This window comes from Pelophylax lessonae (assembly GCF_965119305.1).
Source record: "Pelophylax lessonae genome assembly, chromosome: 4".
Taxonomy (NCBI): Eukaryota; Metazoa; Chordata; class Amphibia; order Anura; family Ranidae; genus Pelophylax; species Pelophylax lessonae.
This window is the reverse complement of record NC_138771.1, coordinates 12,144,214-12,166,072: the sequence shown is the minus strand read 5'-3', so window position 1 is coordinate 12,166,072 and position 21,859 is coordinate 12,144,214. Positions and strand designations below refer to the sequence as shown.

General features: G+C 43.7%; 1 protein-coding gene across 2 annotated transcripts in view; it reads right to left on the bottom strand.

Annotated features, from left to right (window-relative positions):
* Positions 1 to 1,608: 1,608 nt before the first annotated feature.
* Positions 1,609 to 21,859, bottom strand: part of GOLM2 (golgi membrane protein 2) — a 76,586-nt gene continuing 56,335 nt past the window's right edge. The window contains exons 8-10 of one of the 2 annotated variants that reach the window (XM_082252743.1): positions 20,721 to 20,855; positions 9,557 to 9,724; positions 1,609 to 2,729 (exon numbers count right to left, since the gene is read on the bottom strand). In XM_082252743.1, coding sequence (XP_082108869.1) covers positions 2,662 to 2,729; positions 9,557 to 9,724; positions 20,721 to 20,855 — 371 coding nt within the window. In that variant the 3' untranslated portion in view covers positions 1,609 to 2,661. The remainder of the gene's footprint in view (positions 2,730 to 9,556; positions 9,725 to 20,720; positions 20,856 to 21,859) is intronic. The other variant, XM_082252744.1, reaches the window with a different exon arrangement.

The following is a 21,859-nucleotide window of genomic DNA, read 5'->3' as shown; positions in this document are numbered from 1 at the left end:
TTCAGCCAGAGGACGCTTTGTATTTATTCATCAGATACAAAGCTTCCTGTGAATGGCAGAGCAGCTCTTAGCCTGACTGCTTTGTTTTCCGGGAGTTGGATAGACGGTTTTCATCCTGCTGCCGGAATGCAACGCTGTATCTTAAAGGTTCCAGAGGTCAGGCTGCCCCTGGTCATCGCAGACAGCCAGGAAGAGGGTCAGAGGGCACTGACTTTGACATCACCAGCTCAATAGGGAAGTAGATAAATAACCTTAGACAGCACCAGCTCTCCTCTCACATGTCTGCTCCAGTCACCATCTTGGGCATTCCCCCGGTATACCGGAGGCTACATACAGGTAATACAATGCGCCCAAGTTCACCTGTACGTGCAGTAAATAGTTTTTATTGGGTCAGTTGGCACAAAGTATTTAAAAAGGGACATCACACGTGACGTTAGACTTTTGTGTTGGTTTACCCCCCATTCCACAAAAAAAAAATAAAAAAATAAAACCTTTTGTACGCACTGTAATATCCTTTTCTCTGAGTTTATTGAAGGACACAGCTTAAGTTTAAAGTGGTTGTAAAGGCAGAAGGTGCATTCTATGCATGAAGACAAAAAGCCTTGTGTGCAGCAGCCACCTTCAGCACCTCTAATACATGAGCCCCATCTAGCTCCAGTGATGTTGCAAGAGTGTCTCGGCTGCCCGGTGCTCCCTTCCTCATTGGCTGAGACAGCAGTGCGGCACCATTGGCTCCTGCCAAGTCAGTCAGCCAGCCAGCCAGCCAATCAGGAGAGAAGGGGGCAGGGCCGAGCCATAGCTCTGTGTCTGAAAGGACACGGGGAGCTGCAGCTCGGGTGTCCCCATAGCAAGCTGCTTGCTGTGGGGGCACTCAACATGAGGGAGGGGCCAGGATCACCGAAGAGGGACCCGAGAAGAGGAGGATCTGGGTTACATGCAAAACCAACTGCACAGAAGAGGTAAGTATAACATAATTGTTATTTTTATCTAAAAAAAAAGAAGAAAAAAAAAAAAAAAAAGAATTTAGTATCACTTTAACTCCTCACAGATGGGTTTGATGCTGCCACCTTCCGGATCAGAACACAAGTGCAACTCAAAAGCATGCCTAAGGGGTGGCTCCATGTGCAAACTTGTAAGATGCTCGGCGAGTCCTGTGTTGCAGATGTAGAGTTTCGCCATCACCAGAAGGCCAACCCCTTAGGCATTCTTTCAGCTTAAGGCCCCTTTCACACGGACATTCCAATCGGGTCTGCCTGTCCGCTTTTCAGGTGGACCTGATCGGAACCTCCATTCTTCTTTTAAGGGGATCAGCGGATAGATTCCCTACTGAGCAAGGAGATTGCAGCTGCAGTCCGTCCATGTGAAAGGGGCCTGAGTTGCACAAGCATTCTGCTCCTGAAAGTGACGTCATCAAGCTCATCTGTGAGAAGTTAAGCTGTGTCCTTCAATGACGGATGGGGAAATAAAGGCTTCCATTGCTAGAAGGCAATGCACAAAAGGATGCATATTTGTAAGTGGAGCATAGCTCCTTTGTGCTAGAATAAGAAACTACTGAAAAAGTAGATTAGAAATCACAAAATCAATGACAATTTTCACTTTTCGATGACAATTTTCGCTTTCAAATTTAACAATTAGTTGTCTAAGTCAATTGCTATTCATGCACTGGAGCTTCTAATTATGGCTGTAACCATCACATCCTCCAAGAGAAGCATTACCAGACTCTTGTGGTTAAAAACACCTAATGCCCAATCTATCATGAAATATACATACAAGTATTGTACACGCATCTCACAAGGAGTTCAAAGCAAATGCCACGAGAGCGCTTTAAACGGATGGGCCACGAGCCTTGGATCCACCTGCAGCCATAAGCGCAGGATTCACGGTAACGTTCCGGTATATGTGTATTCTTCATGGGCCACCTCCGGCTTCGAACGGACGCAATCGCTGCTTAAACAAATGTAGGTTACAGTTTCTATTTACACAAATTAAATACAAAATCAAATATAAATATCCACGGAGGAATTGGTACTTGGCCGTACTGCTTACACAAGGAAGAACAGACCCTGCTTGAGAAAAAACATTCCAGGACCCTTCACAATGAACAGGTCCCTAACCTCTTGGTAGGTTGGGTCTACAGGTGATCTGGATATAGTTGGCAACGTCTGCCATATACTGAGTCCTCAGATCCCCAATCTAGAATCATGCTTGCAGACGAGAGCCTGCCTGGCATGGTTTAAAAAAAAGAAAACAAGAACGTATTCACATTTCAGTTTAGAAAGTCCAGATAGTTTTGGGCATCATGATTATGGACATTACAAAGATAAGATCAAGAAGAAACTGAACCAAATTTCCAGCAAAAGGTTCATATTCACAGACCCAGGGAAAAAGGATTTAGGAGTCCATCAGTCAGGAAGATCAACTTCTACAGCCACAGGTGGCCTGGATCCTGTTGACTTCAGTCGGTATCCTTTTGAAGCAATGTTATTGGGCCTCTCCATCAAACATAAGAAGGGGGGCAAGCAGCTGATTGATAGTTCTGAAGCTCCCCTGCACCAGTGTATATAAGACCCGTGACTGGTCTTTAGGCCCTTTGCTTACAGTACAAGAAAGCTCTGGCACTTGGCACGTTTGATCCATTTCATTTTCTGTCCAAGTCACAAGTTACAGGGTCTCGCCAAAGTGGTCTTTTCTATATTCCGCTGCATCTCCTTGTCCATCATTTTCATCATCTTCAAAAAAAAAAATATATAAAAGGTTACATGTTAGAACATTACATTTAGTAAATAGTATGTGGCAAAGTGCACTAAGCGACAATGTACAGCAAAAAAAAAGTTCACATGCACCAGAAAGCATGCACTGACATGTACACGTGTTTTAGACGGGTTGCATTTTTGAATGACTATTTGCAGTTTAAAGCCCAATGCCTCGTACACACGCACCAATTGTCGGCCGACCGATCGGCCGTCTTTTGTCCAGTGTTGTTTGTTGGTTGAAATGTGCTCTAGACTTGCACTGGACTTTTGTTGGCCAACAGAAACCAACTTCAGAAGTGATGGTTAACTTTCCGTGTGTTTTTTCTTCTCTGAGCATGCCCAGTCTTCCTCATCTGAATTTTGTCTGCCGAAATCTGTACTGACTGACGAACAATCGGCCGTTTTGTTGACGGCCAACAAAAATTTTATAGCCTGCACACCAGATTTTGTTCGGCCAAAAAGTCGCAGTCGGTTGTCGGAAGCATCATACTAACAAGCCGACAATCGGCCGATCGGACGTTGGCCGAAAATTTACGGCCAACAATCGGTGCGTGTGTACGGGCCTTAACTCTACGATTAACCTGCCTTTAAATAGTTTGTTTGGGCCATGCTGGACCATTTTCTATCATGCAGTAAGCATGGTCTTCTTCCTGGAGGGGTACAAGCAACTTCCCCTCTGGTGCCAGAAACAGTTGCTTCTTCAGCACCTCAAGCAGGAAGGGGGTGGTGGTGAAGTAGAGAGTAATAACATCGAATACCCCAGTACAAAAGGTCAGAAACCTGACCATTGATAGTGTTGAGCAGAGTAAAGAGAAGGCGCACCACTCGGTGAAGCAGTAATAACAAATGTATTAAGCTCATATCAAGACTTAATAAAAGCAAAAAGTGGTCAACCAATTTGGTGTGAAGAAGGAGCTGTTGTGAGCATGCTCCGAAACCGGTAACCGCCCATTCCTCGTCTACGGCCGCACGGTCCTTCTGTGAGGTATGTGGTTCGCCGCAGCCACACTCTGATTCAGGGCCCCGATTGGTTTAGGCTGGTGGCAGCTTCCACAACGGGTTCACAGTGAATTAGGAAGGACGCCGGGTCATGACGCTCCACTTTTTGCTTTTATGCAAGTCTTGATATGAGCTTAATACATTGGTTATTACAATTCACTGAGTGGCGCCTTCTCTTTACTCTGCTTACATGTGGGATTTCGTCTTCGGCCCTGTAAGAGCTGCCCTTGATGATAGCACTAACACTGTGCTTTTGGAACATTCACCATCAGTCTGGTTAACACCTCACCTATCAAGACTGTCTGGAACAAAGGACCCATTCCCCCAACAAGAGCGCCCATTCTTTTTCCTTTTGCAATTGATAGTGTTGAGAGCAAAAAACTAGTAAAAATCCAGGTAAAAGGAGACATTCTCCCCCCCCCCCCCAAACAGAAAACTCCTTATGTGGCATTTCCTGTGCCTGAATAAAGATGACCCTCCTTTAGGATGGTCTTACGTTGCAGAGAAAGCCAAAATCGCCCAATGTTCCAGGATGCGGACGTGGACTCCCCCCTAACAACCAAGACCCATGCACTGACCAGGTGCCCAGAACTTCTTGCAAGCCTAATAGGCTGGTGTCCTTCGTGAATCCTTCAAAGGGTGGTAAGGGAGGACTTTTCCAAACTCAGACCTGGATTCCTAAGCCACCAGGCCAGAGGCAACCTGGTACTTAGTATCCTGATCAACCTCCTCATTGCAAAAGCAATAAAAAAAAAAAAGCAGATGGCTACATAACTGCACAGTACAGATCTGAGATTGGAGTGTTAGGTTCTCCTATGTAAGAAATACTCTGGGGCCTGATCTGTGTCGAGGACAAAACCCAGACACTCAAAAAGAAGAGTTGGATTCCAACAGATTTCTGAAGGTTAAGGATCCATCTGAATCCTAATATCATACGGTCTGATAGAACCCACACCAACTGAATCTCAATAGAAGGTTTTCTAAATACCCCACAATGGAGGAGTAACAAAAACTCAGCAGGGATAGTACAGAGGCCGGTACCTTGGTAAAATACCTGAGGAACAGAGGAGAAAAAGGACAGGGCCACAAACTGTTAGTGTAGGAGCCCCTTGACAAATCGCTAATAGGATGGAAAGATGGGAAATGCAAGTAACCATCTATGATGTTCACAGAAGTCAGAAAGTCTCCTTGGTGAAGGGAGATAACCGATTTGGTGGATTCGATTGGTGGATTCGATAAGGAATTTTTGAACTTTAAGAATGGGGTAAATGCCCTCTTTTGGGCTTGAATATGGTGAACAGGTTGGAATAAAACCCCGAAAACCATTCTGACACAGGAACGGGGCAATAATGCCTTCATCCAGAAACACCCAAGAGGACAGGATGGAGATCTGCTAATCAGTGAGGAGACACAAGAAGGTTGCAGGTGAAAAGCCGAGGAGGGGGAAGGCGCAAAACTCTGCTTTGTAGACCTAGGAACGCACTTCCTGTACCCAAGCATATGAGTTGCAACCGGTCTGAACTTTCGCAAAGGGTAAAAAGTGTCATTAAACCCAAATTATTATAAACGGTCGATATACACTATATTATATTCCGACTCACTTTTCCACTACAGCATTCATTTTCTGTAGCTTGGGAAAAAAATAGTTAATCATACCATTCTCTGCATCCTTCCATTCTGCAAAGAGTAGGGGGGGACCATGCAGTGGAGGGAGTGAAGATGTGAAGTGTCAGACCTTGCAGGTCGACGCAGAGCAAGACTTGGGGGGGGGGGGGGGGGAATAGAGGAAAGTCTGTTCTAGTGGGGCACCAAAATAAATTCTGGACCAAAACCGAAAATTCCGGACGCACATGGCCGAAAACAGACAGTTAAAAAAAAAAAAAAAAAAAAAAGTTAAAATTTAAATAATCTGGGGGCAATTTTGCACTGAAGTTGATGGCATGCAATTTTGCACTGAAGTCAATAGGATGCAGCATGCCATTATCGGCACCTGTTTTTTGTATATCTATCAGCAAATTACGATTGCCCTATTTTTGGCAGCCGATATATTGGTGCATCCCTATTCTGTTCCTTAGGTTTGTTCTGCTGAAAAAAGATGCTCTCAGATCTCACCACCAGTAGCATTATTGATGATGCTGTTAAGCACCGGTCAATAGAGATGCTGCCATTTGAGGGCCATGCAAATCAAATGCTTTTTTCACAAGGGTTGCACAGTCCAGCACTTTAGGTAAAGTGCCCTACAAGGGGAAGTGTCCCACCATTGGCATCAGTGGGAGGAGAAGTGTCCCACCATTGGCATCAGTGGGAGGAGAAGTGTCCCACCATTGGCATCAGTGGGAGGAGAAGTGTCCCACCATTGGCATCAGTGGGAGAAGTGTCCCACCATTGGCATCAGTGGGAGGAGAAGTGTCCCACCATTGGCATCAGTGGGAGGAGAAGTGTCCCACCATTGGCATCAGTGGGAGGAGAAGTGTCCCACCATTGGCATCAGTGGGAGGAGAAGTGTCCCACCATTGGCATCAGTGGGAGGAGAAGTGTCCCACCATTGGCATCAGTGGGAGGAGAAGTGTCCCACCATTGGTATCAGTGGGAGGAGAAGTGTCCCACCATTGGTATCAGTGGGAGGAGAAGTGTCCCACCATTGGTATCAGTGGGAGGAGAAGTGTCCCACCATTGGTATCAGTGGGAGGAGAAGTGTCCCACCATTGGTATCAGTGGGAGGAGAAGTGTCCCACCATTGGTTTCAGTGGGAGGAGAAGTGCCCCACCATTGGTATCAGTGGGAGGAGAAGGGCCCCACCATTGGTATCAGTGGGAGGAGAAGGGCCCCACCATTGGTATCAGTGGGAGGAGAAGGGCCCCACCATTGGTATCAGTGGGAGGAGAAGGGCCCCACTGTTGGTGTCCATGCAGGAATTATTGCTCCATCGTAGGTTTCAGTGGGAGCAATAGTGCCCCAAGGGCTGAATATATGCAAGCAAAGGGCCACAATCGGCCCCCGGGCTGCAGTTTAGAGACCACTTAACTATGAGATTTAGTGGCATCCTGTATTTGGATGAAATGGCTTTAGACTGTGGCAAGCTCAGTCAAGGGCCGAGGCAATACTGATGGCTCTGGACTTCCGCAGCTAACTTTTAGCAGAACAAACTCTGGAAAGCATCTTATGCATAGCCCAGTGCCTGCGGGTCACTTCCAAGCTATCACCGCACATCTGGAACTGGAAAGCTGCAAAGCTCCCACAGTGATGTAGAGAGGAGTCTAGGGGGGAAAAAAAAATAAATACATAAAGAATAAAAAAACAACCCCCTGCCCCCCCCCCCCCCCCACAAACAAAAAAAAAAATAAAAAATCTGGAGCATGCTGGTAGTTTGGAGGGGTTATTCTGGGCTGGCCTATTTGCTTGCCAGTGCCCACCTCCTGCAGGAGATAACATAACCCAAAGGTTTAGAACCTCCTGCGACATGAATCAATGGACAAGAAAGAAACGTTTTTTGCTGTTCATACACTTCAATAATTCACACTGTTTATTAAATTAATATTGTGACGTCCTTCTGTAATGCTTCTGTTGATGTACCGACTCAGGTTGTTCCATATAGCTACATGTACACGGGTGGTGCTGCCTGTCCGCATCAAATCCCGGTGCTTTCAAGTACCCAGGAGGCACAGAAGCAGCGACCAGCCCGTCTCCCAGCAGTCTGTGTGTGACGATTAGATGCTCTACGGAACAATTCTCTGATTGAAGGCCATATGCCCCGAATGCGGAATTCCTGCGTTTGGTGCATAAGTCCCTGGACGCATACAAGCCCTAAACAAAAGTTCAACTTGCTGCAGCTTTTACCCCTGCATATCTGGGCTTATCGTAAGCTTGGCAGACTGCTGGAAGTAGGGCTGGATGATGCACCCAAGCCACCCAGGCACCCAAGAAATCCAGGATTTGATGCAGAACTATCCATGTGCATGAGGCCTATGGCTTGGATTACAATTAAAAAAATAAATTATATAATATATATATATATATATATATATATATATATATATATATATATATATATATATATATATATATATATATATATATATATATATATATATATATATATATATAAAAAAAACATTATAAAAAGATACTCAACAGGCACCTTTAACCCACATTGCTCAGTAAAAGTAGCAAGCAAAAAACATACAGAAACATTGTGCATCGCCAGCAAGAAGCCTGAAGTGCGTTTGCTAAAAATTATTAGAACATGCACAGGATTAAAAATTAGATACTAAGCAGAGTGGAACCATTCCCATCCATTCCACCTTAAGAAGGTGGAGCATGCAAACTTATAGATACAATACATATACAGTATGACCTTATAAACCTATAACGAGAGAAATGCAGCAGTACCACTGCTGAGCTTCTAGAAATGCTAGTTTCCTGGCTGCCATGATAATAATTAGCTTAAACAGTTTGAGTCCTTAAAGCCTAACCCCATGTTTATTGACCCTTTAAAGCGGAACTAAACCCTGCTATTCCTTCAGCCAAGGAAGCGGCCAGCTTAGCTTTTGTGATCTGGAACTGCCATTGTGCTGCACATGTGATCAGTTATGACTCCAGCCATTTGCTGGTTTGACAGCTTGGTTGAGGACACAAGCAAATGTGACAGTAAGCATTCACGGCATGCCGGGAATGTAACAGTTTATGCTTGTGTCCTCAACCAAACTGTCAAACCATCAAATTGCTGGAGTCATAACTGATCACATGTGCAGCACAATGGCAGTTGAAGATCAAACCGAGGCCAAGATGGCCACTTCTTTGGCTGAAAACAATAGAAGGGTTTAGTTCTGCTTTCAATAGCTTGTTTGGGCCAAGCTCAAACACACTATTTGCTGCACTAACAGGTGCACTTGTTGGGCGTGCTATAATAACGGCATGAGGCCTTAGCTATATAGCATTTAGCGATGATATTCTTGTCTCACAACTGGAACACCTTACCCACTCCCGTAAAATAAAACAGGGTCAGACCGAGTGCTGCTTGGCCATTCACAGGAAGCTTTGTATTCTATGAACACAAAGCTTCCTCTGATTGCTCAAAGTGCAGATTGTGACATCTGCTTGCCTCAGCCAATGCGAGCAAGCTCTGTATTCTATGAACGAATACAAAGCTTCCACTGATTGCCTAAAGTGGAGATTGTGACATCATCTACTCACCTCTCTCAGCCAGCCAGAGGAAGCTTTGTGTTCCTTCACTGAAAACAAAGCTTACTGTGAATGGCTAAGCAGTGCTCAGATTGACTCGACTTTGTTCCCGGGAGCGGGAAGCTCTTGTCCAACCGCTGGAACACAGCGCTGTATACTGTATGTAGCAGAGGCTACATACAGTGCACCCAGCAAGCACACCTGTTATTGCAGTGTATAGTTTGCTTGGGTGAATGTAGCCCGAACTTTTTAAAAAGGGACATTAAATGTAGAGTTAGGCTTGAAAGCAAAAGACAAGCAAGAAACTAACATTTTTAAAAGATGCCTAGTAAAAGGCACCTTCTGAATTTCTCCAATGACAGGCTTTAACAATGTCATGCAAACAGCAATGGTTTTATAGTAACTGACAGCAACCAATCAGAAATTCTTATTAATGGTTTAGTGCGGCAAAGCTAAAGCTGATGTTTGAGTGGTTGTTATGAATTACTTTATTTCGCTGTCCACATGCGATCAATAACAGGAACTTTGGTGTAAGATGGTGGAATATTCTAAAAGCTGTGGTCAGACCATGGTTAGACTGGGGGTAGCTGAAAGAATAGAATTCAGATAGCGGCCGCGCTCACCTTGTACATCTTCTTCTCCCCCATCACCATCCTCTTCCTCATTGTAAGCCAGTTCTGCCTGCTTGTCTGCCTCGTACTCACCCACGTTCCCATCATCCCCGTTATAATCTGCCACTTTAGAACCATGTTGAGGATCTACAGGGGACTCATTCTCATCAAAAAACCGACCTGGGAAGTCGGGAGTGAAAGGAGCAGAAGAGGATAGAAAGAGCGGGAAAGAAGGAAGGAAAAATTTTAGAAAATTAAGGAACAATCAGAACAGACAGGACAGGACTTCAAGCCAAAAAGAAGGATCCATCTGAAGGCTGCTGAACTTTTAAAATCAGAATCCATTTAAAAGCAAAACAAAAAAAAAAAAACTCAAAGACCAAGAACATGGTACCCAATGTATGTAGATGTCTTTGCATGGGTCGGTATGGTGCCATACAAGTCTGGGTCTACAGAGAGGATCCTAAACAAAGTGTAATCAACAATTTAAAAAACATGCACATGGTTGGGCATCAAAACCATGGATATTTATGGAGTTTGTGCAAATATACACAAAAAAAAAATAATGAACACAACATACTGATGTGGTATACAATGGATCAGCCATTCTCAACCAAGGTTCCATGGAACTCCATGGTTCCTTCAAAAGTTGCCAAGGGCTCCTTGAGCTGTAGCTTATTGACCACCTATTGATAGTTCCAATGCCATCCCCACTTGGCAGAGCCAGCAGCATGACACCAATCATCTGTTTAGGCCCATTTCACACGGACTTCGGCTTGTATAAGGAGTGGTGTGAACAGCAAGCTTTGACAAAGAAATTGCAGAGCTTTCAGCAAGCTGTGCTGAAGCTTTAAAATCACCATTCAGCTCCAGTTTGTAAATGTTGAACACATATCCTAATGGGAGTGCTAGCAGGCTTCAACACTTCTTGAAGCTTATTGAAAGCCTGCTAGTAAGCTTGCTTAAAATGGCAAATCAGCACTCCCACTAGGATCAGTGATTAACATTTACAAGTAGGGATGCACCGATCCGACTTTTTTGGTCCCAATCGTGATCTTTTGCTTTGTGAAATCGCCGATCCTGATCCGGAAGTACTGTTTTGTGAACTTATAACAAAATAATACTTCCAGATCGGTATCGGGATCGGCAGATACCTAGGAAATGTCCACATTACACAGCCAGACATGTGGATACCGAAAGAAGACGACGCCCCCCCCTCCCCCCCATAAACAGAAGAAGAATGCCTGCAACTGTAGAATTAGATGAGTAAAAGCTTTTTTTTCTCCTATTGATTGAGGTAGGGTCAGAAGCCTGGAGAGTAGCAACACCCCGGATCGGCCCGCGGGTCTGCTAAATTTTACCGATCCCCGATCCAGCTATTTTGCCAGTATCGGGGAAGATTTCCGATCCGAATATCGGATCGGTGCATCCCTATTTACAAGCTGGAGCCGAACAGTTCTACAGAGCTTGCTAAAAGCTCTGCAAAGCTTGCTGGTCACATGGCCCTTATACAAGCTGAAGCCTGTGGAAACAGGCCTTCGTTTTCTTTAGGGGTTGCGTTCTGGCCCACCACTGCAAGCTTGGGGCCATTCTTCCTTCTGACCACCAAAGTAAGGAGCATTTTCTTATTTAAACTCAGTGAATTGGGTTTATGAAGGGTTCCCAGGAACATTACATTTTTGGGGTTCCTCTGGAGTAAAAAAGGTTGAGAAAGGCTGCAATAGATTGTTGGCAAGAGTGGGGCATGGACAAAACAAAAATGTCTGAACATGCATGTAATGGCATGCTGAATAAGGGGGGGCTCATGCGTTAGGGGACAAGCTGCCAAAAAAAGATGCTTTTAAAAAAATAAACTGATGCAGGGTATGCTGTAGGTAAAAACTGGAAAATGATAGGACAAATTCTGTTATAAAAATGGGTACATGCAAAAACATGGGAAAAAATAAAAAATAAAAAAGGTGGAAGATACAGAAGAATGCTCAAGCAGAATTTAGAATGAATGCAGATGGTGACACGCAGGGCAGAAGCAGCATGGCTCTAGGTCATGAAGACAAGTCATTGATGAACGTTCCAAGAGAAAGTGAAGTGAAAGAAAAAGTAAGATGGTGGGAATGGGGAACTGTATGAGGGAAATGCCACGGACAAATAGAAAAGGGCAGGATACCCAATTTATTACATTTTATATCAGAAGGGGGAACAAATTGTTCATACTACAATTTAGGTGAGAACTAAAGATGTTCTTTGGGGGGGGGGGGGGGAGAGATTTACTAACACTAGAGCATTCAGAACCTGGTGCAGCTGTACATAGCAGCCAATCGGCTTCCAACTTCAGCTTTGACAAATCCTGGAAGCTGATTGGTTTCTATGCAAAGCTGCACCAGATTTTGCACTCTCCAGTTTCAGTAAATCTCCCACTAGATTTGTATACATATGACAAACCTCCTGTCAGAATTCCCATAAGGCCCCTTTCACACAGGCTTTCCGATCCGATCCCTATCAGTTTTTCAGGCGGACCTGATCGGATGCTCCATGCAGTCCTATGGAGCAGCAGATGTCAATGGAAACATCACCGCTGACACCCACTGCTATCCGATCCGATCCTGTCCGTGAAATCCGGACGGATGGAAACCCTATTTTCAATCCGTCTGGAGGATCAGAATGGATAGGATTGGTTAAAAACAGACAGGCGGTCCGTTATCATCCGATCTCCCATAGAGGAGAGCAGGGATCTGGCAGCTCTGTCTCTGCAAAGTAAGCAGAGATGGAGCTGTCATCCGCCTGCTCAGTGGGGATGGGCGGATCGATCCCCGCTGAGCAAAATGCAGTTCGTCTGGCGCACTACTCGTGTGAAAGGACCCTAAGATAAGTTTCTCGAAGCTGCTGCTGCATGTGGTCTTTTGAGATTGTGCATTAAAGCTCAACTCCAGGAACTCAAACACTTTGTAAAATGCGCAGGCACACTAGGAGTTAAAGTCAAACAAGGTGCATGCCACCTCCTGGACTTCTCTTTTTTTCACTTGACAGTTTTATGGCACTCTGGGAGGGAAGCTTTTGCTACAGTCTGGGGCTCAAAGTAGAAACATTGGGGTTGATTTACTAAAACTAGAGTGCAAAATCTGGTATGGCTGTGCATCTGAGTCAATCAACTTACAACTCCAGCTTGTTCAATTAAGCTTTGACAAAAAAAAAAATCAACCCAATTGTCTACATACACACACACACACACACACACACACAACAGCTCTGCCCACCTTCTCAATCTGCTGCCCATTCACAGAAGCCTTTGTATTTTGTGAATCCATTTACATAATATAAAGCCTTCTGTGATAGGGCAGGAGGAGGGGAGGGGCGGGCACAGCCGTTGCACGCGACTCTGCAGCTGAAGGAGGCAAGATCAGTAGGTCCAGCGTCAGAGCGCCAACGTATAGCGATAGCCATTCTCCTATAGCTCCATTAGCTCCATAAAACCGTCAAATGTAAATTACAGAGAAAAGTCCATGAGATGACATGCACCTTAACTGATAGTGCGCCTGCCCATTTATCAAAGTGGCTGATATCCTGGAGTTCAGCTTTAAACAATGTAATGAGCATCCTAAATGAAGGAGCACAGATAGGAAATCCATTCACACATTTCACATAACAAATGTACAGCAGTGGTCAACCAGTGACTCATCCCTCCGAATGAGCTTCCAGCAGTTACTCTACAGGGGCCAGTTTCTCGAAAACCTGAACACCTTCTGCAACATACACTACATGTATGCAAGAACATGAGCAAGTGTAATGGGCCATACACACTATACAATTATCTTTAGATTTTTTTCCTTTAGATTTACCAAAACCATATAATATGAGGTCAGACCTAAACACTTTCAATTTGTATGCAATCCGGCCGGCCCTTGCACTACATAGTTGAAGGTAAATCTAAAGGAAATCTACCAACAAAAAGTTGTATAGTGTGTATCCAGCTTTAGGCTCAGTTCACACTGCTGTGATAGCAAAGTCGTATGACTTTGCCCTGCGACTTCCTTCCGCCTTGATCCGACTTGGATGCTATTTAGGAGCCTGTAAAAAGGCTGAAATCGCACACAAGTTGGACCAAAGTAGTGCGGGAACCTTTTCTAAAGTCAGAGCGACTTATGTAGTATCATTTAGGATGGCTCTCAGAGAAGTACTGAATTTGATATGTCATGTGACTTATAGTCTCAAGTCGAATCCCATGTCGCAGCAGTGTGAACCGAGCCTTAACCTAATTTGTACAAATTTGTTTACACGTCAGCATTTTATTGAGGAAGACATTTATATAAAACTAGATTAGTAAATAGAAAGAAGCTACAGCTCAAACAGGGTTATATGTGACCCTATGGATGACCTTTTGGGTGTATGTGTAACGATTGGGGTTTTTGGAGTAGATCTATCCACTTGTGAACGATGATACCGTCCCTCTGGTGTAATTACGGATCTGCTGAAAGGTCCCTGTTCCTTTGGGATCCTTGTGAGCTCTCATCATATATGGCTCTCAGCTGGACACCCAGTCCCCACTCACTTCCCATATTTTTCCTCTGCCCCAATGTTTGGTTGGCCTTGGGAAGTTTTTGATGCGAAGGGGCAGGCGCTACTCAGGTGTTTGCCATTCTTTGAGCAATAACATACAATATTAAAATAGTGTCTTCGTTTTACTCCCCAGTGAAGAAGGAATGTTTTATTCCGAAACCTGTTGGGAGTTCGTGTGAACCCCATTACTCTGCAGGTCTCTCCTATTTGAGATCCAGTCAGGTTCCGACTATAGAGGTTATTCAGCACTATTTATTGTATGATGTAGATCAGCCCTCAAAAAATGCACTCGCCTGCTCGCATTTTGCGAGTGGAATGAGGAGGATGGCTAGTAAGGACTGTGCTTTAAGAAAAGGGTGGACCCGGGGCGCAGAGCAGTGCGCCCTGAGCCCACCCATTGTGTGACAATAGCAAATGAATATTCGCTATTGTCACACGGATCCTCCTCCTGGCCAATCAGGAAGCGGGTCCGAGAAGGCAACCAATTGCTATTGGCCAAGGAGGAGGACGACTCGGGAGATGCAGAGGATTGAGGAGAAGCCGCCGCTGCATCAGGTAAGTGCACGCTGGTCTCTCTGCACACAGTAGGCACTCTGCATTGAAAGGGGGCACGCTGTGGGCACTCTGCATTGAAAGGGGGCACGCTGTGGGCACTCTAAAGTTGTTGTTAAATGTTTTATTCAGAATTAAGTTACAAAAAATTATTAACAGTGTAATTTTTTGAGATTTTATGAGGGCATGTTTAGGGGCAGGGTAGGGTAGGTTTTGGGTGGGGCAACAAGTGGTGAGTAACTCTAAGGCCTGGCTAGTAGCTCATGACTTGAAATTTTGAGCCCTGATGTAGATGTTATTCAGCACTATTTATTGTATGATGTACTCATTGTTTTTAGCTACATTGTGATGTGTATCACTATTTTATGGTTTTGTACCCAAAATACTCTTTTTGACTTTTATACTCCATTTCCTGCTTTCAAAGTCCTATGCGGGAGTTCCTGTCTTTGTTTCGGTGATTTTAGAGTACCCCCCCCCACCCCCCGGTTAATATTTGTGATTGCTATTGATGGGTTATTTTTTATTTATCTGTATTTTCTATTCTACCATGGTTTTTATTTTTTCTTCCTAGTTGCCATCTTCAAGCATAAATCCTGAAGCAGCAAATATAGCGGAATGCATTGATTGATATGCTTGGATCATACATTAGTGTCTGTTCTGACCACACTACCTCGTTTTTTTATTGTGGTTTTAAAATAGATGGCAGTTTTAATATGCAAGAATACATTTTTGATTTTATATGAGTGAGTTGTTTGTATCCTTCTCTCATTTGTCTGGCAGATTTTAAGTCCCCCTTTTTTCCCCACTTACACTGAGGGCTACCCATCAATAAGGTATGGTTCCCTCTTCTAGAAGGAACACTTGCATAAAACTAGATTACCCCCTCGGCTTGGTTCACATCTATGCGGTTTACCAGTGGTCGCGTTTGCTCAGACAGAGCAGCCAATTCATTTGAATGGCCTGCTGTTTCCACTGAAAACAAAGGGAAAAGGTCCCTGAACCTTTTCAGAAAAATGGACAGGGGCTGCATAAGTGCTGCTGGCACTGGGGAGCTACAGTTCATTGAGGGAACCATGAATGCCAACATGTACTGTGACATACTGAAGCAGAGCATGATCCCCTCCCTTCAGAGACTGGGCCACAGGGCAGTATTCCAACATGATAACGACCCCAAACACACCTCCAAGACGACCACTGCCTCGCTAAAGAAGCTGAGGGTAAGGTGATGGACTGGCCAAGCCTCTCTCCAGTCCTAAACCCTATTGAGCATCTGTGGGGCATCCTCAAATGGTAGGTGGAGGAGTGCAAAGTCTCTAACATCCACCAGCTCTGTGATGTCATCATGGAGGAGTGGAAGAGGACTCCAGTGACAACCTGTGAAGCTCTGGTGAACTCCATGCCCAAGAGGGTTAAGGCAGTGCTGGAAAATAATGGTGGCCACACAAAATATTGACACTTTGGGCCCAAATTCAACATTGTCACTTAGGGGTGTACTCACTTTTGTTGCCAGCGGTTCATGTCCATAAATATTGAAACATCAACAGCTCTAATCTTTTTGGCTCTATACACCACAATGGATTTGAAATGCAAAAAAGAGAGAGGTTGGGACTTTATATGAGAGACATGACACTGACAAGGCTTGCATGGCAGAAATATCACATTTAATAGTATACAAAGAATACAAACATAGTATACAAGATATGACATAATGTATAGTATATATAAACCTGGGATGGTAAAGAATAATAAATAAATAAAATAGTTCCCAAAACAGCTTCAAAACAACCAGCATAACAATTGACAATCATATTGGGTAGTAGGGTAAATCATATCATCCGTAAACTGACGCGTTTCGTGGACTAAGTATGCCACTTCTTCAAGAGTAGATGTATGATCCAAATCTATAACAGAAGATGCGTATGAGAACATTGCATGTTCTCCCCCCCTTTCAGCTTCCGACTACCATCATTCCATGCAATGTTCTCATACGCATCTTCTGTTATAGATTTGGATCATACATCTACTCTTGAAGAAGTGGCATACTTATCATCCGTAAACTGACGCGTTTCGTGGACTAGGATTTACCCTACTACCCAATATGATTGTCAATTGTTATGCTGGTTGTTTTGAAGCCGTTTTGGGAACTATTTTATTTATTTATTATTCTTTACCATCCCAGGTTTATATATACTATACATTATGTCATATCTTGTATACTATGTTTGTATTCTTTGTATACTATTAGATGTGATATTTCTGCCATGCAAGCCTTGTCAGTGTCATGTCTCTCATATAAAGTCCCAACCTCTCTCTTTTTTGCAATCGAATTTAGGGATGAGACGCACGGCAGATCCCACCGTGCGCCTCATATAAAGTCCCGCCCTTCCCCCCTCTTCCAATGGATTTGAAATGAATAGGTGAAGAGTGTAGGAATTACAACAATTTGTATATGTGCCTCCCACTTTTTGGGACTAGGTGGAACTGATGGGCACTAGTGAGGTTGAACTTGTGAGGCAGCAGTGATGGGCACTACCCAGGCGGCACTGGATGGGCAATAATGAGGCGGCACTGATGATCAGTGCCCTGATTATCAGTGTAAATCTGTGCCGTCAGAATCGCTGGTTACTGGCTCTCCTCTCCTCATGCTATGACAGCGTGCCAATAACCGGCAAAGTTTGTTTACATGTGATCAGCTGTGATTGGACAAGGTAAAGGTTCGCTGTGATTAGCCCTTTACTGCGATCAGAGAGCACCCCAGGAGCGTGCCCCAGGGGAACAGCATGGTTCTGGGAGGCCCCTATGTAGCAGTCTTCTGTTATAGTGTGGTGGGGAAGTGGTTAAAGGGGTATCAAAATGCAAAAACAAAACTACATTGCATTTTATCAATCCTTAAATGTGGTGGCTGCATTCGTTTTTTCATTCAGCTTTTTTTCCTTTATTTTCATCTGGTGACCTGCCAGTGATTCACTTCCAGTGGGTGCCTCCACTCTGGATGGAAGAGCAACGGAAACACCCTTGGAGAGCAGCATTGTCAGTCTGAGAGGAGGGGAGAGTTAGATGGACAAATGAAAGCTAAACTCCAGATAACACTTTATAATCCGTTACAGCAACAGCTTTTCTTTTTTTCTCTTTTTGGGATAATGTTTAACATAAATAAACAAAAGCGGACCACTGTAAGCACCCCCATCAGTGGTAAATGGTTTTTCTCAACCCTCTGACCTCTGACACTTTTGCTGGACAGCTTGGCCTGTTAAAGCTGGAAAATAACAGACCTACTGGCAGGATCACCAGGAGAGGAATTTGGACCTTACATAAAATTTCATATTTTGGAGACCAGTATAAGACACATTTTCAGAGACCTTGGGCCTGTGTCCTGTACGGTACAACAATTAAAAACAAAAAAACCCACACAAAATGCAGCCACCACATCTATACATTTTTTGGGGTTTGATAGAATCTGCAAGAAAAATGAAACGCTGAATGTAATCCTAAAAACCTCAGTGGAGTAAAAAAAAAAGCCCTTTTTATTTAAATTTAATTTACTTGTAATTCTACCAAATCAGGCCAGCAGGTGGTGATGTAGAGTCATCAGAAGAGTTCTTTGTCTGCCGTTCGGTTTTCCAAATTCATTCACCCAGGCGAGGCTGCATTCCCTTTCCATCGTATATACAGTATACACCGGAACACTTACATTATTATTCATCTGAAGCTAAACTGGCCTAAAATGCTTCCAAAGGTAACAGCAATGGTAAAGTTCAGACACCTCGTGGTGCCAACATGTAACCTGCGTTCGTCTTCAAAGCAAACCCTATAATCCCTGAACACGGATCCTGGGCCCATTTTGTACAGGAGGTCTCGACTTCTACTGAACACAAGAATAATGGCAAATTTCATCTTTTTTTATTTACTTATTTTTACAAAAAGGTGGAATTTAAAAATCAAAAGAAGTCTTTGAGAAGAAGCGCCCCGCAATTCAGATGTGGGGGAGAAGGGGAGGTCTGAGGATAGGGGGCTGTAGAATGGAACCATGTGTCACCCTAAATATGAGAAATATTGTCAGAAATGTGGAATAAGCCTTTTCAAGCAGTAGTAAAAATAAATAAAAAATTGGGCACCTGCAGGATAATATTCTGTGCCGGTATATGTCACATACTAGCACATTATGACATACTTTCCTTAGAACGAAAAGCCCTCCAGGGGCGCGCTGTCACCACTGACAGGGCTTTTATCTTCACCTGGTCTTTGACTGTCAATCAGGAGGACAGCGGACAGCATCAGTCTGGGGGGTGGAGGGTCAGCGGACGGCGTCAGTAGGGCTTCCTCAGGGATATCAGTAGGGTATGGTATTATACATGGTTACATTGGTCCAAACTGAAACAATGTAACTAAACTATATTGTCAAAAGTTTTGGGACACCGGCCTTTACACACACATGAATTTTAATGGCATCCCAGTCTTAGTCCGTAGGGTTCAATATTGAGTTGGCTCCGCTCTTTGCAGCTATAATAGCTTCAACTCTTCTGGGAAAGCTGTCCACAAGGTTTAGGAGTGTATCTATGGGAAAGTTTCACCATTCTTCCAGAAGCACGTTTGTGAGATCAGGCACTGATGTGGACGAGAAGGCCTGGCTCACAGTCTCCACTCCAATTGATCCCAAATGGTGTTCTATTGGGTTGAGATCAGAACAAGTCAAGTTCTTCCACCTCAAACTCGCTCAACCATATCTTTAAGGACCTTGCCATTAAAGCTCATGTGTGCGTAAAGGCAGCCATCCCAATATAGTGTATACTACTATGTATAATATAGCCATCCCTGGAATTCTTTAAATTCAATTCTGTAAATTGGCCAGGCATGTACAGTACTGCAGCCATCCCCATGGCTTGGATTCCAGCACACAGGTCAGGACAAAGCCTCTGCAGGACAGTCGTCTAGAAAGTAGAACAGTCCCGGCAGATCTGGGACACTTTGCAACTATGGGGAGCAGCTTTCCTCAGCCCTGAAATTTACAGTGGAACTGTTGAGACCGGTGGGGAGAGATGCTGCTGTGGTGTCGGTGAATGCAGTACCAGGGACCTGGGGCAACCACCAGGGATTCAGGGCATCATACTGCACAAATCTATTAGGGTCCTTTCACACGGCTTTCCGATCCGGTCCCTGTCAGTTTTTCAGGCTGACCTGATCGGACGCTCCATGCACCCCTATGGGGCAGCGGATGTCAGCAGTGACATCTCCTCTGACACCCGCTGCTATCCAATCCGATCCTGTGTGTGAAATCCAAATGGATGGTAACCCATTTTTCCGTCTGGAGAATCAGATGGAAACAGGCGGTCCGTTTTCACCTGATCTTCTATAGAGAGCGGGGCTCTGACAGCTCTGTCTCTGCACAATGAGCGAGTCATCCACCTGCTCAGAGGGGATCAGCTGAGCAAAACAGTCCAATGGGCGGAAAGCCCATGTGAAAGGACCCTTATTATTGTCATTACGGGAGGAAGGACACTGGACTGTCACTGTCATAATAAAAGGTATTTAGCAGTTTATATTTACTAAAATTAATGTATTTCCATGTTCTGTGTAAGGTGGGAGAACAAATATAGCGACTGCAGGCTCTGGGTTTAGTAACACTTTAACTGGCCCTTTGTGTAGAAAGTTTGGAGACTCCAGCTCTATAGAATGACTTAAGATCGGTGCAGACATGCATAAAAGGACACATGTCAGACTGGATATGTATTAATATGTGGTGGTAGCTCTGGGTGCAGAGTAGATGGATCAGTGCAAGGTAAAAATCTTCACAAGTTTAACCTCAAAGGCTGCACAAGTCAAACACAACATTCACACACTGATAAATACACCCAAAACCCTCTGATGTATGGCAATCCAGTTCCCTCCAATATATGGGAATATGTGTCAACTATAATGTGCATATGCAATTGTACATAAACTCCATGAATTTTGAAACTGCCGTATTTTCACTGACACCAATGACAGCGGTCAGATATGGCCGATTCCATAACTCAGTTCTGAACGATTAGTTATAAAATGTATGCCAGTCATTCATGAGACAAGGTAGCCTTACTTTGCTTTAAGTTAGGAAAGATCATAGACTTCGGCTCTTTGGGGATTGGTTTCCCGGGTAGCGGCCCCAAATGCAGGGCGTTGTCTTCTAATGGAGGATCCTGCTCCTTATTGGCACCAGGAGGAATGTACTTCACTAGAGAAGAGGAGAAATGACACATAGTAGTAAGTTCTCACGGGAAGGATCTTCCTAATCCCTGTGTATTGAATTGTATTATTACTGTACTATCTGCTTTTACTTTACAAAGCACTGTGCAAACCGTTGGCACTAGACAAATCCCATATAATAAATATCATCATAGCTCAGGGCTTGACAAGTTTGCTTTGAATCTAGGAGCCAGCTATATAAAAAAAAAAAAAAAAAAAAAAAAAAGGTTTTTTTTCCCCTTTAACCACTTTAGGACCGGAGGATTTTCCTGCTTTACATCCAGGCCACTTTTTGCAATTTGGCACTGCGCAAATTTAACTGACAATTGCGCGGTCATGCAACGCCGTAACCAAACTAAATTTACGTCTTTTTTTTCCCCCCACAGAGTTTCCTTTTCGTGGCATTTGATCACCTCTGCGCTTTTCATTTTTTGCAATAGTAATAAACAAATAGCGAAGATTTTGCGAAAAAATTGACATTTTCTACTTGACAGTTAAAAAATATCCAATATATTCAATTTTTGTCATATATTTTAGGCCAAAATGTATTTAGCTACATGTCTTTTACAAAAAAATCCTCAATGAGCGTATTTTTAACCGCTTTAAGACCGGAAGATTTTACTCCATCCCTTGCGATTCGTCACTGCGTTACTTTAACGGAAAATTGTGCGGTTGTGCAACGCTGTACCCAAATTAAATTCATGTCCTTTTTTTCCCCACAAATAGATCTTTCTTTTGGTGGGATTTGATCACCTGTGCGATTTTTAATTTTTGAAAAAAAGGAGCGACAATTTTGAAAAAAAAAAAAAAAATTATATATATATATATATTTTTTTTTTTCTTCACATTCTGATATACAACATGCCCAAAAAAAAAAAATTAAAAATCAAAATTTAACATTTTAGGCAAATTTGTTTTCTGCTACATATTTTTGGTAAAAAAAAAAAAAAAAACAATAAGCGTATTTTGATTGGTTTGCGCAAAAGTTATCAC